Here is a 26,747-nt window from a genome sequence, read left to right on the forward strand (position 1 = left end):
AACAAAGATTTTAATCCACTCTCTCATCCTTTCCCGCCTCGACTACTGCAACTCTATCCTCTCTGGTCTCCCTAGCTGCCGCCTAGCTCCTTTACAATCCATAATGAATGCCTCTGCCAGGCTCATTTTCCTTGCACGTCGCTCTTCATCTGCTGCACCTCTTTGCCAATACCTTCACTGGCTTCCTCTTGCCTCCAGGATTAAACACAAAATTCTCACTCTGACACACAAAGCCCTCAATTGCATTGCTCCCCCCTACATCTCAGACCTTGTCTCCAGATACTCTCCCTCCTGTCCCCTTCGCTCCGCTCATGATCTCCTACTCTCCTCCTCTCTTGTTACCTCCTCACATTACCGTCTACAAGATTTCTCAAGACTGACTCCCATCTTATGGAACTCTCTGCCTCTCTCCACAAGAATCTCCCCTAGTTTTTAAAGCTTCAAGTGCTACTTGAAGATTCTACTATTCAGGGACGCTTACAACCTACACTAACCTTCCTATCTCCACTGCTATCCCCTTAAACCCCATAGCATGTAAGCCTATGAGCCCAGCTGTTTGTAGTCCACCTTCATAAGAGCCGACTACAACAGTGCAACTCTCAGCAGGACCCTTCAACCATTTGATCCCTGTAATCGTTTTTTATATACCACCCATGTTTATAGCGCTGCAGAACCTGTTGGCGCTCTACAAATACCTGATAATAAATAATAATAAATAACTGTGTGAATTGCATTGCAAAGCTGATGACATCACAGTGTGAAAGATTATCTCTGTCTCTCCAGCTCCCAATCCCTAAATTGTGTGTCTTTCTAGCATTCTCTACACAACACAAGCGCTGTTGAGATAGTAGTGCAAACAATAAATTAATACCAAAACAGAGAGGGGATGAGGGGACCACAAACCTAAGCAAATGAATACTTAATCATCCCATCTCACAAACACCATCAATATATGTATGGTGCAACAGAAACAACTCTGACAGTCTTTTCTTAAGTGATCGGTTACTAGTGGTGTGGGTATAATGTAGGCAATGCGATACATTCTCACCTCTACTGCTTATGACTCCAAGACTTGGGAATCCAATCGATATCTTAGAGGGAAGAACCGCCTTGCTGATACATCGGCGTACTGTGTCTTTATCGCTCCAAGGACCCTTCGATATTCCCACACATATACACTGCTGCCGCAGTCCAACCGGAACTTTAACAGAGGAACTGTGTACCTACGCCCACCAGGGGGCATGTCCAAGGCTGCACCGAACAATCCTCCAACCGGATGGCTAGGCAGAAGTCACGATCACCGTCACACCGGGTATTCTCCAATATAGGAGCTGCAACTCAAGGCAGTAACTGTCGGACAGCACCGCTACTCCGTGAGGCCTCTACCATACCCCAGTGTTAAAGTATGCCGAGTACTCCAGGTGATATAGTAGGGAACGAGGCAGGGAAACTAACGCTCTTCAGGCAGTTAAAAGTTCACCAAAGAAGAGAGACGAGAGCGTTAGTATAAAATATAAAACTTAACCTTTATTGATTAATAAAATAGGACATGCAGATAATTTAACAAACAGAGATGGGGCACCTCTGGCTGGCAAGGCTTACGCATTTCGGCATAGCTGTAATCATAGCAATGCTATGATTACGGCTATGCCGAAACGCGTAAGCCTTGCCAGCCAGAGGTGCCCCATCTCTATTTGTTAAATTATCTGCATGTCCTATTTTATTAACCAATAAAGGTTAAGTTTTATATTTTATACTAACGCTCTCGTCTCTCTTCTTTGGTGAACAATAAATTAATAGCACAGTTATATGGAGCTCTCTCACATGCGCTAGTGCACAACATTTTCAGTAGCCAGAGAGTAGGTTTGTTCTTTATGGATGCTCAGCCCATTTCCAAGGACACCCCTGCATTACATAAAATGAAGAAAACAGAAATTTAGGCAAATTGTTAAAAATGTACTATCCATTTGCTAAATCAATATCTGTACATCTTAATGTCTTCCACTGTACTCTATGCTTCTACTGGTTAGTAGAGTACACTGTCTCTTTTAACAGGGTTTAATCAGTGAGAATCAACTATGGGTATTGGGTCCATATCTGATTGATCTTAGGGAGACCAATACCTTAGGATAATTTGCATATTCAACAACAGAATAATCATACCTTGCTTAAAAAGGTGCTGCCCAGTCATATAACTTTGCAGATATCTATAAAGTCAACAAAAGGAAAGCCACCATTTTGTTACAAAAACTTATTCAAAGGGACATTGCACACTTGATTTTTCTTTCAATAAATGTTTAGTAAATGACCCATTTAAATAGCCCATCTGGAAGTGTTTTATAAAAATGTATAGTGTTGCTTATTTTTAATATCATTGTGCTTATTTTCAGACTCATAACCAAGCCACACAGTGTCAGATATATACACGCGTTTACAGACTCCTGCAGGCTCCTGTTAATGTTATCTGTTTTTATATGCAGGGAAGGGGGATTTGCCTGCTTCTTGTTTTCCGCCCCCTTTCACTAGGTGTTCCAGCCACATCTCATCAACAGTGCTAAACTGGGAGCTTCTAAGTTAGTTTTTAAAAGCTTTTATACTGGATTTTTAGATCAGTATCTGTGCATATTCTGCTTTATAGTAGTGTCTATTACATGCTGTTATATGAAAATTGGTGTATACTGCCCCTTTAAATTCTAATTTTGACTCATAGCATTTATTTTCCTACTTAATTACACATTTATCTAGCTAATTAATGCTTGGTTTATACCTTTATTTACAGTCTAAGCAAAAAATGAACCATTAGTCTCAAAAAGCAGTTTAAAAATGTAATTAGGATATGAATGGTACATTGTGGTAAGACAACTTGTATCAAAGCAGATCTATAAAATCCAGTTATGTGGCAGAAAACAGCAATTTTTATTCAAAAGAATGTCATACAATATGACAAGAGATTGGCTATTACAGTCCTAGATGCATCACCACTAGCATTAAACTACCTAAGCTAGAAACACATTTAAAGGAGTCCTTAAAATTGTATCTATAAACTGATGATGAGAAATTGAAAAGCAAACAAGGAGAGATCGAATTGCATACAGCTGGGTAACGCTGTGGACATTTTAAACACAACACTTATCATCACTGAGCATAAGATTGTATCTGCTCATTCTTCATAGACCCTAAAAGGATGAAGTCATCTGTTGGAGTCCAAAGAGCGGCATTCATCTTCCAGAAACAGTCTGGAACATGTTCTTCAGCATTCAACAACTCTGAAAATACTCTGAAATATAACCTCTTTGATTTGTTTTTAATAGGATATTGGCTTCTCCTAATGTTTAGTGTATTTTTCCTTTGATAGGGGTACTGACATTCTATATTAAACTTTGAGGGCATATCATATTCAAAGCCCGTAATATGTTTGTACATGAAATAGACAGACTCTGCAGCAGTGTATTTTTTTTTATTTTTCCACAGACATTGGACTAGATCCTATGTGAGTTTCTAAAATGGAGCCACTATGTAATTTCCACTGCTAAATAGCTGATCATTCTTGGGGGCCCATTTATCAAGCTCGGATGGAGCTTGAGGGCCCGTGTTTCTGGCGAGCCTGCAGGCTCAACAGAAACACCAGTTATGTAGCAGTGGTCTTAAGACCGCTGCTCCATAACCTGCCCGCCTCCATAACCTGCCGCAATTCAACACGATCGAGTACGATCGGGTTGATTGCAGGGGGCAGCGTTGCACCAGCAGCTTACAAGAGCTGCTGGTGCAATGCTGAATACGGAGAGCATATTGCTCTCTGCATTCAGCGAGGTCTGTCGGACCTGATCTGCACAGACCTTTGTTAAATAGGCCCCTTGGTATAGATCATAAACATGTTGAGGAATATATAAAAATGGCAGTGAGATATAAATTCACTACATTCCCTATGTTGCAAAGGACTTTATAACACAAATAATCAAAATATTGTAATAACTAGAGTCACAAGATTTTGTTATTTTTGTGGATTTTATCATTATTCAGAATTTTAACTCAGGCAGCATTTTCTTGTACCCTGTGACTGAATCACGTCAAAAGAATACTTTTCCACTTTTGTGTCTGTGAGCTTACATGGACCTAGGAACAAGCTGCTATACAGATATATACGTGGTTTACCTCCTGAAGATTACCGGGGATAAAGCGGTCCACAATGAGCGTAATAAAGCTTTTGAATGAAAGTTTTCATTCTAGAATAGAAAGCTTAATCAATTTATTTGCACCTGCACAGAATTTAGGTTGTGTAGGATTGTTTTTTTTATATCTTTTAATTTTGACAAAGGGGTGTATTTTTAATCTTAAATAAAGATAAGTTGTGTATAGATTGTAGATAACACTTACCTATTACCTGAATGCTTGGGTGTTTTGTTTTTTTTAATATTTTCTCTCATTCTGTAAAAAGCACCTGCTTACAGGGATCAAACAATAGGAATGAAAAATAAAAATGACTTGGCGTTTTGCCAGCGGTGCCCTACCTTTGTGTAAGTAGAACAAACTCTTCAATATCTCAAAAGAAAGTGGATATCTCCCCTTTGAACAATGTTTAACTGTTTTGGCAGCATTTCATTTGGCTTTCTCCATTGGACTTCACAGATATTCTCATTGAGTTTGACAAACTTTTGCAGGCAGTGTTTCAGAGTTTCAGTTACTATAAGCAACACCCATTCCCTTTTTCCTTAGCCTTTCTTTTCTGTACCTTTCTTATCGAACAGGATATCTCTGTTTTGTTTTAACACCGGAAACACTGATTCTGTACAGAACTCGAGATGAGTACTCACAAACAGGTGTACCCAATTTCAGCATATGGGCCAGCAACGCATTTCATGTCCTACCCAAGTGCTGAGAATGGAAAACTGGCCAATAAAATTATTAAAATAACAGTGTTAAGTAAGATTTTTTTTAACAATTGTGTTATTTCAAAACACAGTTGTGAATATTCAAACCACAGTGTATTGAATGTATGATTTAGAAGGAAACATAGCTTTATTCACTACTAAATACATTTAAAATGGTAAATAAAGAATGTGAAAGTCATTTGTGATACTAAAAAATCTTTAAAATGACTCTAGTTCAATTCAAAGGTTAGATCTCTTGAATTAAGGCAAAATAAAAAAATAAAATAAATAAATAATGGTATCAAACATGAAAAAGTTAATTGTTAATGTGCACAATGTAATGTGCAACAGTGCATCCAAAATTATGGTTTTCAAATTAAGCTTTTATCACACTGTAAATCCTAACAGAGCAACCAGACATCTAATCATGTTTTAACCCCCTCCTATCTTGCTAGTTAAATTCTACAGAATTATATTTTACATACAAAGTATATAAAGGAAGCTTCACATTTTAATTTAGGGTTTGACAAATCCCAGGAACCAGGAACAACGGCTCCTAAAACTTTTTCTCTTGGCTCATAACTTTATGAATTAATAGATTATTCTACATACATCTAAATCAATCTATATTCACAGAAATTACTCGCCCGGCCCAGATAATATATGTGTCAATAATCCTTTTAAAGGGACATTCCCATAAATAAAATGGCATGATCTAATTTGTTAGAGACTTTAATTTTTGCAACAGCGACCATAGATAAGTATGAGTTTAACCATGTGAAGTAGGAAAGGTATCAGTCAGGAGCTGCAAGCTAGTCTAGTCAGCCAATCAGGATTTGCAGCTGCATAACTATGCCAATCACTGACTTTGTCCTGCTTGCAGCTCAGGAGCTGGACGATACCTATTTATTTAAAGGGACATTAGACACTTTTGAGATGGTAATATAAAATTTTAAATTATATATATATATATATAGATATATAACTTTGCAATATACTTTAATTATTTATTTTGTCACCTTTTCCTATAATTTTATTCTGAAAACTCTGAGCATTTCAGTTCCAGTTAGAAGTAAAAGTGCAGAACACGTATATATTCCACATAGCCATTGGCTGCACACTATAGTGACCTATTTATAACTGTCTCTAATTGGCCTTAGCAGAGGAATAAACCTAAGTTACAACATGACAGCACCCATTGCTTTATAGACACTAAGGGGCCGATTTAACAATGTCTGACCGACGTGATACGCTTGTGCAATGCCGCCCCCTGCAGATTATTTCTTTTTATGTTTACATTGATTTAACATATTTTCTTTTTACTAAAGTAGCTTCCCTTTAATTAAAAAAAATGTTCTAATTAATTACATCATATCTTTTTTGTCCCTTTATATTTCATGTACATTTTTAACCAATTTTGCAATTTGAAATTCTATGCTATAATAGGGCATATAAACACAACATACAGGCATCTACTTATCAAGCCGTCAACTTACTTGCATTCGACGGCACCAATACGCTCGCCTAAGATCGCCTAACATCACTGCCACAGACCTGAATACGCTCTCCAAAGTTACCAAAAAAGCTGTCAAAAAGCCGCGCACCAAGTACGGGGTGATGAGCAGCGGACTGTTGTTAACTAACAGTCATTGATCTCGCTGCTCTTCGGCTTTTTCACAGCTTTATTGGTACCCTGTCACTAAACACCGCCACTATACTAAACTGTTTAACCCCTATCCTGCCACTCCTGGAGCCCACCGCAACTCTAATAAATGTATTAACCCCTAAACCGCCGCTCACGGAGCCCACCGCCACCTACATTATACTTATTAACCCCTAATCTGCTGCCCCCTACACCGCCGCCACCTACATTATACTTATTAACCCCTAATCTGCCCCCCCCTACACTGCCACCACCTACATTATACTTATTAACCCCTAATCTGCCCCTCCTACACCGCCGCCACCTACATTATATTTATTAACCCCTAATCTGCCACCCCCTACACCGCCGCCACTATATTAAATTTATTAACCCCTAAACCTAAGTCTAACCCTAACCCTAACACCCACTAACTTAAATATAATTTAAATAAATCTAAATAAATATTCCTATCATTAAATAAATTATTCCTATTTAAAACTAAATACTTACCTATAAAATAAACCCTAAGCTAGCTACAATATAACTAATAGTTACATTGTAGCAAGCTTAGGGTTTATTTTTATTTTACAGGCAAGTTTGTATTTATTTTAACTAGGTACAATAGTTATTAAATAGTTATTAACTATTTAATAACTTCCTAGTTAAAATAAATACAAATATACCTGTAAAATAAAACCTATCCTAAATTACACCTAACACTACACTATAATTAAATAAATTCCCTAAACTAAATACAATTAAATATAATTAAATAAAATTATCTAAAGTACAACCCCCCCCACTAAATTACAGAAAATAATAAACAAATTACAAGATTTTGAAACTAATTACACCTAATCTAATCCCCCTAACAAAATAAAAAAGCCCCCCCAAAATAAAAAAGCCCTACCCTACACTAAATTACAAATAGCCCTAAAGTAATCAGCTCTTTTACCTGTAAAAAAAAATTACAACCCCCCCAACATTAAAACCCACCACCCACACAACCAACCCTACTCTAAAAATCACCCAATACCCCCTTAAAAAAACCTAACACTAACCCCTTGAGGCCGAAGTCCTCAACGAATCTGTCAGAAGTGGCCCTCCAGACAGGCAGAAGTGGTCCTCCAGACGGGCAGAAGTCTTCATCAATACGGCATCTTCTATCTTCATCCATCCTGCGCGGAGCGTGTCCATCTTCAAGACATCCGAAGCGGAGCATCCTCTTCTGACGACATCTTCTTGTTGAAAGAAGGTACCTTTAAGTGACATCATCCAAGATGGCGTCCCTTCAATTCCGATCAGCCAATAGGAATTAAGGTAGAAAAAATCCTATTGGCTGATGCAATCAGCCAATAGGATTTAAGTTCAATCCTATTGGCTGATCCAATCAGCCAATAGGATTGAGCTTGCATTCTATTGGCTGATTGGAACAGCCAATAGAATGCAAGCTCAATCCTATTGGCTGATTGGATCAGCCAATAGGATTGAACGTAAATCCTATTGGCTGATTGCATCAGCCAATAGGATTTTTTCTACCTTAATTCCGATTGGCTGATAGAATTCTATCAGCCAATCGGAATTGAAGGGACGCCATCTTGGATGACGTCACTTAAAGGTACCTTCATTCAACAAGAAGACGTCATCAGAAGAGGATGCTCTGCGTCGGATGTCTTGAAGATGGACCCGCTCCACGCCGGATGGATGAAGATAGAATATGCCGTCTGGATGAAGACTTCTGCCCATCTGGAGGACCACTTCTGCCCGTCTGGAGGACCACTTCTGGCGGATTCGTTGAGGACTTCGGCCCGGTTGGGTGAAGACTTCTCACGGTAAGGTGATCTTCAAGGGGTTAGTGTTATGTTTTTTTAAGGAGGTATTGGGTGGGTTTTAGAGTAGGGTTGGTTGTGTGGGTGGTGGGTTTTAATGTTCGGGGGGGATTTGTAATTTTTTTTTACAGGTAAAAGAGCTGATTACTTTGGGGCAATGCCCTGCAAAAGGCCCTTTTAAGGGCTATTTGTAATTTAGTGTAGGGTAGGGCTTTTTTTTATTTTGGGGGGGGGGCTTTTTTATTTTGTTAGGGGGATTAGATTAGGTGTAATTAGTTTAAAAAATCTTATAATTTGTTTATTATTTTCTGTAATTTAGTGGGGAGGTTTTGTACTTTAGATAATTTTATTTAATTGTATTTAATTGTATTTAGTTTAGGGAATTTATTTAATTATAGTGTAGTGTTAGGTGTAATTGTAACAGGTTAGGTTTATTTTACAGGTATATTTGTATTTATTTTAACTAGAAAGTTATTAAATAGTTAATAACTATTTAATAACTATTGTACCTAGTTAAAATAAATACAAACTTGCCTGTAAAATAAAAATAAACCCTAAGCTAGCTACAATGTAACTATTAGTTATATTGTAGCTAGCTTAGGGTTAATTTTACAGGTAAGTATTTAGTTTTAAATAGGAATAATTTATTTCATGATAGGAATATTTATTTAGATATATTTAAATTATATTTAAGTTAGGGGGTGTTAGGGTTAGACTTAGGTTTAGGGGTTAATAAATTTAATATAGTGGAGGCGGTGTAGGGGGTGGCAGATTAGGGGTTAATAAGTATAATGTAGGTGGCGGCAGTGTAGGGAGCAGCAGATTAGGGGTTAATAAGTATAATGTAGGTGGCGGCGGTGTAGGGGGCGGCAGATTAGGGGTTAATAAGTATAATGTAGGTGGCGGCGGTGTCAAGGGCGGCAGATTAGGGGTTAATAAGTATAATGTAGGTGGTGGCGGTGTAGGGGGGGCAGGTTAGGGGTGTTTAGACTCGGGGTACATGTTAGGGTGTTAGGTGTAAACGTTTCCATAGGAATCAATGGAATATCGGGCAGCAGCGAACATGAGCTTTCGCTGCTTTCAGACTCCCATTGATTCCTATAGCATCCGCCGCCTCCAGGGCGGCGGATTGAAAACCAGGTACCTATGAAAAGAAAAAACAGAAGCGCCACATGGCCCAATATTGTTTGGTCCGGAACTAGTAGAACTAAAAGTAATGAGTAAACTCACATTTAGTAGAGCACCTCAATTAGTGCTAAAAATGCGGTCTGGGATCTATTCAGTCACCCAGAAGACCAACTTCCTGCACTGGAGCTGATATCTGTATAGTCAGAAAGGAGACACAGGTGCCTATATGGCCTAGTATTGTTGGTACAAAGATGTAAATACAAGCAAAGAGAGGAGTGGTACTCACAATGGATAAAGCACCTCTTGTGATGCTATAGAGGCATGAAGGGATTAATTCAGTCACCCAACAGACTTGTGGCCCGATGGCTGAGAAACGCGTTGCCTGTGATTTTATAATTTTTTATTAAAGTCATTTTTAACATTTGAACACTTGCTGCATCTTTGTTTTGGGATATATTGTTTATCCTTCTCCTGAGGAACATCTCCCTCTGGCTTACTGTGGGATCCATCTACTTCTCTGAATCCATTTGGATGTCGGGCCACAAGTCTGTTGGGTGACTGAATTAATCCCTTCATGCCTCTATAGCATCACAAGAGGTGCTTTATCCATTGTGAGTACCACTCCTCTCTTTGCTTGTATTTACATCTTTGTACCAACAATACTAGGCCATATAGGCACCTGTGTCTCCTTTCTGACTATACAGATATCAGCTCCAGTGCAGGAAGTTGGTCTTCTGGGTGACTGAATAGATCCCAGACCGCATTTTTAGCACTAATTGAGGTGCTCTACTAAATGTGAGTTTACTCATTACTTTTAGTTCTACTAGTTCCGGACCAAACAATATTGGGCCATGTGGCGCTTCTGTTTTTTCTTTTCATAGATTGCTGTTCATGGATCCTGGCCTGGATCATCACAGATAGCTGCCTCCTTCCTCAATAGAGACTTCCACTTTATTGTCACTTTGTTTGTCTATATATATTATTTGTATTACACTGTATCACATTGTTATTGGTTTACACTGGCTAATATTGCATATTGTATGATATATTCCTTTGTATCATAATAATTTTTTTCTTGGTGAACACTGCATATTGTTTGATATTTTTCTTTATTTCAAATTTGTTAACATTATCTAATAATTTTTAGATTAATATTTTATTAATTGGTTATATCTCCATACTCACACTTAGGGCGCCCCCTCACTTTTTTCTTTGAAAACCAGGTACACTGGGCCAGAATAGTGGCGAGCGTACCTGGTAGAAATTTGATAACTAGCAAAAGTAGTCAGATTGTGCCGAATTTGCATTCGGAACATTTGTAATGACGTAAGCATCGATCTGTGTCGGACTGAGTCCGGCGGATCGTATGTTACGTCACAAAATTCTACTTTTACCGGTCTGTAGGGTTTGATAACTAAGGGGAATCAGGCTTGCCACAAATACGCTGCGGAATTCCTGCGTATTTGCGGTTGACGGCTTGATAAGTAGATGCCACAGTATCAAAGCATATTTCCATTTTTAATTCAGAATATAATCATTATGAATGTATTCCATATTTGGCTTCTAAAACAAACCTATATGGGTCATACCCTTTATATACATGCACATGTTTAAAATGTGGGAAATGTAAAATGCATAGGGATTTACCAAAATATAAAGATTTCAACATATGCAAAATGTAAAACATCAATATAATAAAACCATGTATTGAAAGTTTATAAAAAACAAAATAGTAAACAAATAAAGTATATGTTAGTACAGCTAGTAGCATCAAATACCCCCACCCTTTTCTGTTACAGGAGTTGTGCATTGTTGATATCTATAATCACCACTTGAAGCAGCCAACTCTCATTGTGAGCACTGTCAAGTGTCACAGCCAGATTTATGGTTTCTGTATTCAAGGCAAAATAAGGCTCCTAGTATAGCAATTTCAACCCTTTACATTCAGGTCAGTGAGTACAAATAGGAGAGCACAAACTGCTCAGCAACTCATACTTATAATTAAAAGACTTTATTGTATTGAAAAAGCAAGCACATAAAAGAAGAGATTTAAAGATATAAAAAACCCCAGATGAAATGAGGTTAAATGAGATTATTGACACCTTTGTTGATACTTTTAAACCCTCTTACTGCCAGAAATTAGATTTCTTCAGATGTTTCAACTTATTGTTAAAGGTACAGTAAAGTCTAAACAAATTGTACTATGCGTATCAAACAGCACTATTTAAATGATGTTAAAATATTTTTTGTATGAAAAAATAGCTAGTGGAACTATAGCTAAAGGAACTATAATAATGCAATGCATAAGAAAGTGCAGCTGTTTTTAACATGTTACATTTCAACACCTTTTGTTTAACATTTTGGACACACGCATACATTTATACACACACACACTTATGCACACATACACACATTTATACACACACACACACACTTATGCACACACACTTATGCACACATACACACATTTATACACACACACACACACTTATGCACACACACTTATGCACACATACACACATTTATACACACACACACACACACTTATGCACACACACTTATGCACACATACACACATTTATACACATACACTTATACACACACAAACAGACACTTACACACACAGTTACACACACATTTATACACAAACACAGATTTATACTCACACACACACTTATACTCACACACATACGTATACACACACAATCACTTATACACACACACACTTATGCACACACACACGTAAACATACACACACATTTATACACATACACTTATACACACACTTACACACACATTTATACACAAACACACATTTATACTCACACACACACACTTATACACACACACCTACTTATACACACACAAACACTTATACACACACACTTATACACACACACACGTGCACTTATACACACACACACACACACACACATTTATACACACACTTATACACACACACACTTATACACACATTTACACACACATATATACACACACACATTTATACACATACACTTATACACACACACTTACACACTAGGGATGGGCGAATGTTTCGCAACATTCGAAAAACGGCACGAATTTTAACACATTCGTTCCTTCGAATCGAATTTTTACATAACATTCTAACATTCGATTTTCGAATGTTCGGTTTCGAATTTTACGATTACATTCGAAAATATTCTTTTCGAAAAATTTGAATTTAGATTGTAATAGTATTTCTAATGCTTTTTCTTCAAATGTAATATTCGAATTATGCAATATTCGAATTCGAAAAATTCGAATTTAGATTGTAATAGTATTTCTAATGCTATTTCTTTAAGTGTAATATTCGAATTATGCAATACGTGTATTCGAATTCGAAAAATTCGAATTTAGATTGTAATAGTATTTCTAATGCTTTTTCTTTAAATGTAATATTCGAATTATGCAATACGTGTATTCAAATTCGAAAAATTTGAATTTAGATTGTAATAGTATTTCTAATGCTTTTTCTTTAAATGTAATATTCGAATTATGCAATATTCGAATTTGAAAAATTCGAATTTATATGTTTGTAATAGTATTTCTAATGCTTTCTTTAAATGTAATATTCGAATTATGCAATATTCTATATGGAAACATTCGAAATGATATATTTGTATCTATTTATGTATCAATTTACTAGATTCCCACCCTACCACATGAACTATTGAACTTCTGAATAATATTGGTTAAATAGAATGTTAAATTTGAAATTTCGAATGTGGACATTCGATATAATTATAAACATTCGAATTCGAAAGTGACATTCGAAAACTGTAAATAGCATTCGATTTTCGAATTTTTAAGAATATTCCATCTTATCGACATTCGGATTTAGAATTCGAATTTCGGTAATAACATTCGTTCTACATTCGAAATTCGAAAATGTACACATTCACCCATCCCTATTACACACACAGTTACACACACATTTATACACAAACACACATTTATACTCACACACACACTTATACCCAAACACGCGCACTTATACACACACACACACACAGGCACACACACATTTATACACACACACACCCACACACACACACTACTCCTGAGCCTACCTATGTATGCTTTTCAACAAATGATTGCAAGAGAACTAGTAAGCTGAACATTATATTAAAACTAAGTGCTCTATTTGAATCATGAAAGTTTAATTTTGTCTTTGATGTGTCTTTAAGTTTCAACAAAGGATACAAAGAGAAATCTCTAAATTTTGGTAACAGAAGTAAACTAGTAAGTTTTATTATATTCATTGAATACTCTATCTGAATTATAAATGTTTAATTTTTACTTCAGTGTTCTTACAATAGCTAGTATATCAAATAAATTATAAACTGAGTAATAATAAATAGGAGCTGTCATTTTCTACGGATATAGTAAACTGAAGCGCAGTCGTTTGTGTAAATAACACAAAGCAGATTTCTCTTACAATTCACAACACCATAATTTAGTGAAACTTTAACATTAAGCATGTTATCTGAATTATGTTGATAAATAAGAGGTTTGGACAATATACAGTTTTAAGAAGATGCTTTTGAAAAGTTATACTATCAGCTTATAATTGACTGCAGGTTTTGTGGTTCTGGAGATTGCCAAAGCTGTAATATTTTTTTTTAGCATATTTCTAAGTTAATTTATACATTTATTTAATACAAGTGTACATCTGGGGAGTTATGTTTGAAGGAAATGGTTTTAAGATTTATACTAGAAGTGCACAGTCAATACATTGTGAAATACACATGGAATGACTGCAATATCTAATACATTTAAAGGGAAATTAAAGTTTTAAAGGGACTGTCTACACTAAATTTGTTAATGATTAAAAAGATAGATAATGCCTTTACTACCCATTACCCAGCTTTGCACAACCAACATTGATATATTAATATGATTTATAACATTTAAACCTCTAAATGCCTGTTTCTAAGGCACTTATCACAAGTTTTTTGTTATTTTTTTGCTTTTCACAACAGGAGACTGCTAGTTAATGTGGGCCATATAGACAACATTGTGTTAACGCCTGATGAGTTATTTAATATTTAGCACAACACAGTACTAAATGCAAGTCAAAACATAATAAATAAAAAGGCATTTGATCAGGGGGTTGTCAGAAAATGCTTAGATACAAATGTAATCACAGAGGTAAAAAGTATATTAATATAACAGTATTGGTTATGCAAAACTGGGGAATGTGTAATAAAGGGATTATCTATCTTTTAAAACAATAAAAATTCTATTGTAGACTGTCCCTTTAAGATACATTTCAATTCACTTATATCATCATATTTACTTTGTTCAAAGCATATGTACAGATCAGCAGCATGGGAGCTAGCTTGTGAATGGTGGCTAAAAATATTTGTTTCTTGTCATTGGCTCACCAGCTAGCTCCCAGTAGTACATTGCTACTCTGGATTACAAGTGAAGCGACATGTTGCACAATAATTAAATTACTCTAGTGAAATTGTTACCACAAGTGTACCATGAATATCTATTCACTTGTATTCCAAGTTGAAAATAAATTTTTCTCCCTCAAGCAGAAGTATCGCTCGACCATAAGTTAATAAAGTTGAAAGTAAACTGTGTGGTTACCAAAAATCTACCAGTTTCACAATATACAATTGCAAATCAATAATACGATTCTCATGCAGAAGGAATATCCCTTACAATACAGGTGTTTGCATCAATCTCCTTGTACAGTGTGAAATATCAATTTGCATGTGTGAAATTAAAGGGCCATAATACCCAAATGTTTAAACACTTTAAAGTGACGCAGCATAGCTGTAAAAAGCTGACTATAAAATATCACCTGAACATCTCTATGTAAAAAAGAAAGATATTTTACTTCAAAAGTTCCTCAGTAGCCACCTCCCATTGTAAAGGATTTCTAAGCAGCATTTTAGTGTGTCTGTCCTGGGACATCTTAGGGGATGAGCATCGTGCACTCTCATATTATTTCACCAATCAGGTAAAGGAAGCTTACTATGAAATCTCATGAGAGTTAAGTCAAATCTCATGAGATCACAGTAAGAGTTCATGACCTCAGCACTGCTGATGCTGATTGGCTGCTGTTCATTTCTTCATTTTTTTTTTATTTTTACCTGCAACTGGGAGCAGCTGAGTATAACTTTTTACACAGAACTTACTCTGCTGAACTGAGGAGATTGTGAGGTAAAATATCTTCCTTTTTTACATAGAGATGTTCAGGTGATATTTTCCTGTCAGCTTTTTACAGTTATACTGCATCAGTTTCAAGTGATTTAGCATATGAATATTATGTCCCTTTAACCTTTTCACTATCAAAAGAATAGTAAAACTTGTAAATGAATTATTGATACATTTGAGCTGGAGCCTTATCTGTGTACAGTACATGTGTCTATGATGTGTTATTGCTATGCATTATACTGTAAGTACAGTACGTGTCTATGATGTGTTATTGCTATGCATTATACTGTAAGTACAGTACATGTGTCTATGATGTGTTATTGCTATGCATTATACTGTAAGTACAGTACGTGTCTATGATGTGTTATTGCTATGCATTATACTGTAAGTACAGTACATGTGTCTATGATGTGCTATTGCTATGCATTATACTGTAAGTACAGTACATGTGTATATGATGTGTTGTTGCTATGCATTATACTGTAAGTACAGTACATGTGTCTATGATGTGTTATTGCTATGCATTATACTGTAAGTACAGTACATGTGTCTATGATGTGTTATTGCTATGCATTATACTGTAAGTACAGTACATGTGTCTATGATGTGCTATTGCTATGCATTATACTGTAAGTACAGTACATGTGTCTATGATGTGTTGTTGCTATGCATTATACTGTAAGTACAGTACATGTGTCTATGATGTGTTATTGCTATGCATTATACTGTAATGCAAGGTTTTAGTCTAGAAAGAAGATTAACAGTAAAGGATATTAATAACAAAAAAAATGTCTGGCTACTCCCATGTACAATAGATATTTAAACATTTCTCACGCTGTAAAATGTATTTTGGATAAAGGCGCCATTTCTATCGCTAAAACATATGTTTTGCATTGTTAAAAGAAAAAATAAATAAAGCTGTAACTAATATTAAAGGGACATTCGAGCCAAAATTGGAATCCATATAGATGGACCCACGGTTTTGAACATAAGCATTTTTGTAATATACATGTGTTAGCAAAAATGCTTCTAATAAAAGCTATAGCTGTTTCAAAAGTGTATTTAAGTATGCACTGTGCACCAGCATTATAACACAGTGCTTGCTCAGAGAGCCTAAGATTATTTCCAACAAATAAATCCCAAAGGCAGTACTCAAATTCTTTACAGGACATAATATATCCACATCTATGATGTCTAATAATTATATGTTCATCATTTGATCTCAGGTGCTATGTTTCAAATATAAATATTTACTAAACTAGTGGTACTAAGTTCACTAAAAAAAGGATACATGTATACAGCACTTGCTCAGAGAGCCTAATGTGCTTATACCATCTGTTAATGACTCAATTTCTTAATTGCTGATGTGATACAAGCACCACTGGCTCTCTGAGCAGCTGCAGTATTTAAAAAGCTGGTGCACTGAGAATGTCTAGCTATGCTTCACAAGCATGTGCAGAGGAAAGTGTTAACTCTAAAACTGTGATAACTTTTAACAGAAGTATTTTTGCAAATACATGTATATTAGAAATATGTTTCTATTCAAAGATGTATTTCAAGTATGTGCAGTTCAGTTTTGACTGGAATGTCCCTTTAAATCTAATATGGAATGCATATGTATGCACTAAATTTACAGTCCAATTCCCCATTAGCTTATAAGAACCTTGCATGGCTTTAGTGGTGGACAGGAACACATCTATACCAAATAACAAAAAACTTTATTAGCAACATCCATTCTTCAACAAATAATGTCACATGGCATTAAAGGGATATCTTAGACCTTGAAATCTTTAATTTAAGGTTAATATTTAGAACCTTTGAAGGGAAATATGAAACCTTACACCAGAATTGCTGTATCTTGGGATAATTCCATATATAGTGGACAAAATCTGGATTAAGAATCAAACATTTGGGTCAGCAATTTTTAATTCCTTGTTTCCATTTTTATCAAATTCTATAAAAATTAACAGCTAAGGTGTTTCTCTCAACTATCTTTAGACTAGAGATTATATTTTCCTTAGTCATCCCAGTTTTAAACAACTTATTTCATTTAAAATGAAGGCCACTCATCTCCTTTTCAATTACTTTATTTAACTGTGCTTGGTATATCACTGATATTTTATTTTTTTAGTGATGAAATTACAAAGTTCATAAAAAGGAGAACAGAATCATATCTTCTGATTCCCTCCATGTACTAAGTCTATATAATGTTTTACCTGACAATAGAAACATTTTTAGAGTTTGGACTAGAAAAGGAAAAAGACATTTCTTCAAAGGGGATCAGTTTTTTTGTTTCAAGTTCATACATTGGTGGATATATCTTAGACCTTTATCTGACCATAATTTAAATGGAAATTGTTGACCTGGAGGGAATTTAAGATTGCCCACTAGTGGTAAAAATCTTGTATATTATCTATATATTTATTCCCTTTTTGCCAAGCTTTAATTATGTCATAAAACAAAATATTTAGATAATTCTGAGGGTTTAGTATGGAGCAGGTAATATAAGTTTATAGGATATACCATCTCTTAATCTAGATCATATGTAATATATCCCTTTTTATCTGAAAGCCATTCAAATCCATATTTCATAATATTATACAATTCAATGTTAGGTAAGGCCATACCCCCACTCATATATGGCATAAGTTTTGACAAGCTAATTCTTGCTATTTTATCTTTCCAGATGAATGTTCTTACACATCTCTGAAGGTGATGGATATCTAATCTAGAAATCATTATTGGTAACATCTACAGTTTATACATTAATCCTGGAGTTATCATCTTCATTAGGTGAATTCTCCCTTGAAGGGATAGTGGCACATTTTTCCAGGTTTTCAGATAATTTTCAATTTTTAAAATGACCGTCTTGAAGTTTAGTTTATATAAGTTATGGGGGTTTGTATCGATTTAAATTCCTAAATATTTAAGGGGAAAATCTAGCAAATGAAAAAGTAGTTGAAAATCATCTGAAGTCTTCAAGAACCAAAGTACCTGAGATCTCAGTGCATTTTAATAGCTTTCAACAGCAAGACACTGCTAGTTCATGTGTGCCATATAGATAACATTGTGCTCACTCCTGTGGGGTCATTAATGAGTCAGCACTAATTAACTAAAATGCAAGTCTGTAAATAGCACTGAGATAAGGGGCAGTCTGCAGAGTCTTAGATACAAAGTAATCACAGAGGTAAAGCATATATTAATATAGCTGTGTTGGTTGTGCAAAACTAGGGAATGGGTAATAAAGGGATTATGTATCTTTTTAAACAATAAAACGTTGGAGTAGACTGTCCATTTAATATAATTCTCAGTGTCAACTCCAGAATTTAACTAATCTTTCTAGAGAACATGAGTAAGGACAAACAATGAATAAACAGATGTGTATTTTTAATGAAATGCATCCGTCTGATAGCACAGTTACATAAAAACATAGATATTGACGGCAAATAAGAGCCATAGGCCCAGCAAGTCTGCCCGATATTCCTTAACAGTATAAACTTATCTAGTTTGTAGGATAGCCTTATGCTTATCCCAGGCATTCCTAAAGTCCCCCACAGTGTTTGTCAGTACTACCTTTTGAAGAAGTTTATTCCATAAATCAATCACCCTTTCTGTAAAGAAGTGCTTCCTCAAATTACTCCTGAATCTACCACCCTTCAGCTTAAGATCATGACCCATTGATAGAAACATAGAACCCCCCTGATACAAACAGAGTTCAAGATAAAATGATGTGAGGACAGACTATTAATGAAAGGGACAGTTTGTGGCTGTTTGTAGGAGGTAAAATAAAATAATATAATAAAGAAGTAGTTTGTTAGAAAGTCCTTGAAAAGAATATTTTTATGTAAGGCCATATATAATAGAGGATATTTAAAAAAAAATGTGTCAAACTGATTTCTTTTTGGTGGCTTGTTCCTGGCAACTGATTATATGTATTAAAGATGTAGACCTTGTCTTGTTTTGTGGAAGCAAGAAACGTATTAGTTTACTTAATGTAGGCTCTTTTGATATTTTTGGTGTTTTTTGAAACATTACCACACAGAAGACTGCCACTTACAATAAAAGAAACATAAAATGATGGTATTAGCATGTTACAGTTACCTGATTAAAGAATAAGGAGCAAACAGCTGTAGCATATAACATATACTCTAATTAGATTGCGTGTTCTTCAAGGGCCAATACTGAGTCCAGTCACTTTAGCCTATCATTGTCTTAGATACAGTATAAAGAGTAGTGTTTCTATCTTTGCTGCTAATACTAAATATCTGAGGTAATTAAAGGAGCATTGTACTGTAAAGTTTTATCCCCTTTAATGTGTTCCCAATGATCATTTTTTTCTGCTGGAGTGTATTAAAGTGTTTACACATAGTTCCATTACCTTTATTTTGTCATCTGAAACAGCTGATTTTGCCTATTGAAACGGCAACCTATACTTAACAGTTAAATACAGCAGAATTGGCTTTAAAAGTGCTAGGTTATGTAAACTAGAGGCAGCAGCAGAAATGTACCTCCCATTGAGAATGGGGGAGAGAATCCCACTAATTTATAGGGTGTTCCTATAGCTTCTTTGAATACAATGAAATCTTATCAACTGCTTGACTAATTCTGGTACGTTATATGCATAAAAAGGAAAGATGTTCAGGTTTTTGGCATATGAGATTTAATCCATATATGTATAAGCTCACTTATTTGTGAGGCTAAAATAAACTTGCTATCTATTATTGAAAATTGACAAATCTTGTAGAATCACATATGGAAAGTATTTAGTAGTTCTTTTATACAACAGAATATGAAGCATAGGTCCATGCCAACATATCACCACACATAAAGGTCAAAAACATAAAAGAATAAAGCATATTATGCAAGCACGTAAAGATTCTGGTGAAGACCATGTTTAAATCTGAAGTATAGTATAAAGTATAAATAAGGTGAATAAATAAGGTGAATAAATTGTTTAAACCATTAAAGGGACACTGAACCCATTTTTTTTCTTTTGTGATTCAGATAGAGCATGCAATTTTAAGCAACTTTCTAATTTACTCCTATTATCAATTTTTCTTTGTTCTCTTGCTATCTTTATTTGAAAAAGAAGGCATCTAAGTTTTTTTTTGGTTCAGACTCTGGACAGCAATTTTTATTGGTGGGTGAATTTATCCACCAATCAGCAAGGACAACCCAGGTTGTTCACCAACCAAACTTACATTCTTGCATTTCAAATAAAGATACCAATAGAATGAAGAAAATTTGATAATAGGAGTAAATTAGAAAGTTGCTTAAAATTGCACACTCTATCCGAATTACGAAAGAAAAAAATGTGGGTTCAGTGTCCCTTTAACAGGTGTCTTAACTAAACTACATTTCTAATGAAAACAAAGACTTGCAAGAAGTTATGTTTACCTTCTATAAAGATATACATGAGTCAGTATAGGGTGTTGATATCTTCAAGAAGTGGGTGGAACTACCATTGGTGCAACAGGTGTGGTTGCAACAGGGCCCCATTGCTTGGGGGGGGGGGGGGATATCAGCCAGTCTATACATAGGTGTGTGCAGAATGTGTACAATCCTAATGCAGGGAAGCATTTTATTTATGCAGGTTATCAGGGCTATCTATCTATTATACAGAGCAGCATGTATATTATTACTGTTGCTTACTACTGTGTTACCAATGGGTGGGGGCAAAACATTTTTTGCACCAGGGCCCTCTGTTATGTAGGTCCACTACTGCCTCAAGAAAATTATCGGTGACATAACAGATGACATCCCCAAAGACTATTGTATGCCAATCAAGCAAGTCAGTGTTATGGTTGTTTCAAAATGGACAATGATGAACTACAGGGAGTAGTCCTAAAAGAGTATTGTTTACATGAGTTCTCCATTTGGCTCCAGTGAGCTATATTAGATACAGCTTGCTTTGGTACAGGGTTACTATGGCATCAGTCTGTGTAATAAAGTGTCTTTTGTGGGATATGGCTTGGTAAGAATGCATTTCTTAATATTACATAACTGAATAGATACAATGTTCAAATTTGTTGCCATCTTAGCTGTTTTGCTTGAGTGAACCAAAAAAAATATACCTTTTGATTTCCATGTTTCATACATCTTATTTGGAATTTAGAATGATCATTGAGAAACAAATATATAAAATCTTTGTTACTAGGTACATTTATAAAAGATAAGCATGTTAGCTTCTTGGAATTTTTTTTTACGGAAAGTGAAGTCTTTGCTAAAAGCAATTTGCACTTTAACTGCTGTCAAAAAATGTGGTCTCCATTGGTTTTGACAAAATTAGACTCACACAACCGTTTTTCATTATATCTTTACTGTCTGTTTTAATAAATAATACCAAGCATTGAAACTTTTAATATCCTGCTGCTTAAGTATTTCCAAGAAGCGTTCCATCTCTTAAACAGCTTGCATTATAAAGTTTACATATGCATGACTGAGTTGTGGCATGAAAAACTTGCTGGCCTGCAGTCGGGTCTACATGTAAAATTTTGCTTTCTTGAAAATTCACCAAAATTTTAATTTTAAATGTTTCCTGCTGCGCCACCATTAGGTATCAGTGCCGAGAGATTATTTAAATGATTATTTTCTATTGTTACAAATATCGTAACAACACAGGGCCGCAAAATATCCTGTAAGGTTTTTCATTGGTACTTACAGTTCTTCTAAGAAATGAAGATTGTGTAGAGCGTTGGACGGCAGTCTAGTGATGTTGTTCATACTCATATCACTGAAGGGGGAAAAAAACAAAGAAAAAAAAAAGGATTTTAATCAACTTTAGAAAATATTAACCTAACCTAACTTATTATTCTGTTTATAGCCAATGAAACAATTCCTATGCCATATTCTGTAAATCATAAGTCAAATATTAAAGGGATATAACACCACATTTTTCTGTCATGATTCAGATAGAGCATGCGATTAGAAACAACTTTCTAATTTACTTCTGTTAACCAATTGTTTTTCGTTCTCTTGGTACCTTTTGTTGAAAAGCAGGGACATCTGCTTAGGAGCCGGCCCATTTCTGAACCACTATATGGCAGCAGTTTTGCAAGAATGTTATCCATTTACAAGAACACTAGATTGCAGCACTATTTCCTGCTATGTAGTGCTCCTACCTACCTAGGTATCTCTACAACACAGAATATCATAGGAAGAAAGCAAATTTGATCATAGAAGTAAACTGGAAACTCTTTTAAATGGTATAGTCTGTCTGAATCACAAAAGAACATTTTTGGATTTCATATCATTTTAATTATCCACTTAGTGTGACTGTGTGCATAACTCCCTGTTATAAAAGAAATGTGTTTCTGCCCCCTCTATGGAAAGGGAAGCAGTGCAGCCAATTACAAACACAGCAGTGTTATTCAATACTGTGAGGTAGTAGGAATGGCGGCCAGTACCTTTGTTATCGACTGTATTGTCCGCCTGTCAAACTCCTAAAAAAAGGAATTTCAAAACAGATATTCCTATATATAATCATAAATATATAACTATAAATACAGTATGTATAGATATATATTGTACCAAAATACCATCAGATATACGTAGAAATGTGTATTTATGAATAAATAGAACATATTCTTCTATGTGAAGAACATTGGAATGTAAAATATTAATATTTTCATGTTGGGTTAGCGCCCTTAAGAATATGCAATTGTCCAAAGCAGCAATGGACTAATGGGACCTAGTTGAACACATCTGATGAGCCAATAACAAGATGCATATGTGCATAGCCACCAGTTTGCAGCTAGCTTCTAGTAGTGTATAGCTGCTCCTGAACCTAACATAGGACACCAAGAAAACAAAGTAATTTGATTACAGAAGTAGAATTAATTGCATGTTCTATTGTATATAAACCATAAAGACTTAATTTTGAATATCATGTCCATTTCAATTGTTTTTTTAACATTTTTCTTCATCATAGCAGGATAAACTCATCATGCAGAACGGCAGGGTAATAATAATTATAGTAATATCAACTAAAAACATACCCATCTAATACTCATGACAGTACAGCACATTTAGATACACAAAAAGAGCATCTGTATTTGGTCCATTGAACTGTGCACTTCCACTTAGCTGCATGACTGCCGATTTTTTTTTTTTCCATAGCAAACTATAAGTTTGTTTATGTGGTCATATCAACATATTTATATCCTCTATCTTTCTATCTATCTATCTATCTATCTATCTATCTATCTATCTATCTATCTATCTATATATATATATCTATCTATTATCTATCTATGTATCAATCTATTGATCTATCTTTTTAGCTATCATCTATCTATCATCTATTTATCGATGTATCATCTATCTATGTATCGATTTATCTATGTATCGTTCTATCTATCTATCTATCATCTATCTATCCATCTATTTATCTATCTATTATCTATCTATATATCGTCTATCTATCTATCTATCTATTGATCTATCATCTATCTATCAATCTATCTATCTATCAATCTATTTATCTATCTATTATCTATCTATATATCGTCTATTTATATATGTATAAATCTTTCGATTTTTTTTTATCTATCATGCATCTATCTATCTATCTATCTATCTATCTATCTATCTATCTATCTATTGATCTATCATATATCTATCATATATCTATCTATCTATCTATCTATCTATCTATCTATCTATCTATCTATCTATCTGTCATTTATCTATCAGTCGGGAAAGAGGATAGAGGGACAGATAAAAAAGCAAATAGAGAGAGACAGCAGATGGAGAGGGAGAGAGATCATAAAATAAAATAAGATCAATAAGTAAAAATATTTTTTTAAAACAAATGATAAAAAGACAGACAGAATAATTACATTGCAGAACTATAGTTGGAGAACTAAATTATAAAGACAAAGCTGTAACCAGTTCCGGTTCCTTTGGAGGTGTTTTGTGATTTATTTGTTTGTCTTGAACGTTTCTCAATGTCTTCCATGGGGAACATTATATATATAAAATAAAGTCTGTCAGAATAAATAATTTTTTGTAGTTTTTAAAGGGACGTTATAGCTGCATCACAACAGTAATGTGTGTTTGTCTTCTAGAGCTTTTAGAGGCATTTTGACACAGAGAAATGTTGTTCAATACTTTTAATGGCAACACTGTTATTGCCTAAAAGCTGCTTTATTACTTTGCGGCTGATTTTCTAAGTTGCCACTAAAATGCATTCCTTCAGGTACTGTATATCCTGTGGTGTCTGGGAAAGATATCAGACACAGGAAGGCTCATAACATTTATAATAGGAGATTTAAAATGAAAATGTATTACACATAGCATCATTTATAAAAGTTCTCAAATAACCTACATACATATACTGTACAGGCCTACAAGCCTATTTCCCCAGACAATTACACACCGAACAGAGCTTCCACTACAGCTAAGGATTCTTGGTAACATTGTTTAAATGGTACTACTCTAATAGTGTAGAACTTTTTGTGAGTGCAGAATTTCCCTTGCAAATGCTAAAATTGATATGAAAGGGACATGAAACCCAAATTTTATCTTTCATTTTTTTTTCGGACAGAGCGTACAATAACATTCCAGCAAAGGATTCTTGGTGAGATATGCAAATGAGGTTCACAATGACTCACTTTTTTACTTCGAGCCTGCTTTTTAAGGCAGACTTCCTTAACAGCTGTCCTGGGATTGGTCTGAATCACTGTACTACCCCTAGCTAAGCTTAGAAACTGTGTAATGTGGCGATGCTATGGCATAAAGGGAAGTCTGCCTTAAAAAACAGGCTAGAAGTAAAAAAGTGAGTCATTGTGAACCTCATTTGCATATCTCACCAAGAATCCTTTGATGCATTGGAAACAGTGTAATCAGAGAGTTTATATGTTAAAAGCAAGTCTTCTGACTTGTCTAGATTTGTAAATGGTTTACACAATGAGTTATTTTCTCTACATTTTGGATTTAGTGGAGGATTTTAAACTCAATTTTCATCTCCCCATATTTTAAACTGCTGTTGTATTTCCCCCAGAAAACAACTTTACCAAGCAGTGATTCAACCTACTCCCAGCTGATGAGTGGCAATAACCACGAAACAGCTGTCCTGGGATTGGTCTGAATCACTGTACTACCCCTAGCTAAGTTTAGAAGCTGTGTAATGTGGCGATGCTATGGCATAAAGGGAAGTCTGCCTTAAAAAGCAGGCTAGAAGTAAAAAAGTGAGTCATTGTGAACCTCATTTGCATATCTCACCCAGAATCCTTTGATGCATTGGAGACAGTGTAATCAGAGAGTTTCCGTGGTAAAAGCAAGTCTTCTGACTTGTCTAGATTTGTAAATGGTTTACACAATGAGTTATTTTCTCTACATATATATATATATATATATATATATATATATATATATATACATATCTGATAATGTTAATATAAAATAGATATCTATTCTATACCTATATCTATAGGAATAGATATACCCCGAGTGATTTTTTTAGGGGTAACCATGAGATCCTGAGGGGGAGGCACTATAGACTTCATATTAGGAGGGCGCAGCAACAGACACAGACCACCCCGACGGGCAGACAGAGCATATAGTTGTCAACTAAAGTACATACAATTTAACAACTGTTGAACGCGAGGGACTGAATAAGGGTCTATCTTTTGTGCCTAGCATCAACATTTCAGAATTAGACCTTAAGCTAGACATTTACAAATTACATAAAGCTATGAAAAATAAAGAGTTTTTTCAAGACACCGACGAGAAGACAGTAATCACACCATTTGAATATAAGTGTAAAAAACCTAGCACTTTTGAACCCACCTACTGTAGTCCTAGTACAAAAACTTTTATTAGGCTGGTATCACAAGATCTGGATTCTGAGTGACAACACAAGGCCTGGAAGAATAATCTATCTAAGTTTGAGAGGGAGGCAATCAAAACTCTCCAGGATGACTCCTCTATAGTCATAAGACCAGCCGATAAGGGTGGAGCCATAGTGCTTTTTGACTACTCTGACTATAGAGGTGATATCCTTGAACAGTTGACTGACCAGAACACATATCAAGGTTTGCCCTCAGATCCCACCTTTGTGTATAAAAAATAATTGTATTT

At 35.1% G+C, this 26,747-nt stretch overlaps 1 protein-coding gene across 1 annotated transcript in view; it reads right to left on the reverse strand.

Moving 5' to 3' along the window:
* Positions 1 to 26,747, reverse strand: part of LGR5 (leucine rich repeat containing G protein-coupled receptor 5) — a 289,155-nt gene that overhangs the window by 149,949 nt on the left and 112,459 nt on the right. Inside the window, exon 2 of the mRNA XM_053716784.1 lies at positions 22,327 to 22,398. Within this exon, the coding sequence (XP_053572759.1) occupies positions 22,327 to 22,398 (72 nt within the window). The remainder of the gene's footprint in view (positions 1 to 22,326; positions 22,399 to 26,747) is intronic.

This window comes from Bombina bombina, chromosome 6 (genome assembly GCF_027579735.1).
Source record: "Bombina bombina isolate aBomBom1 chromosome 6, aBomBom1.pri, whole genome shotgun sequence".
Classification (NCBI taxonomy): Eukaryota; Metazoa; Chordata; class Amphibia; order Anura; family Bombinatoridae; genus Bombina; species Bombina bombina.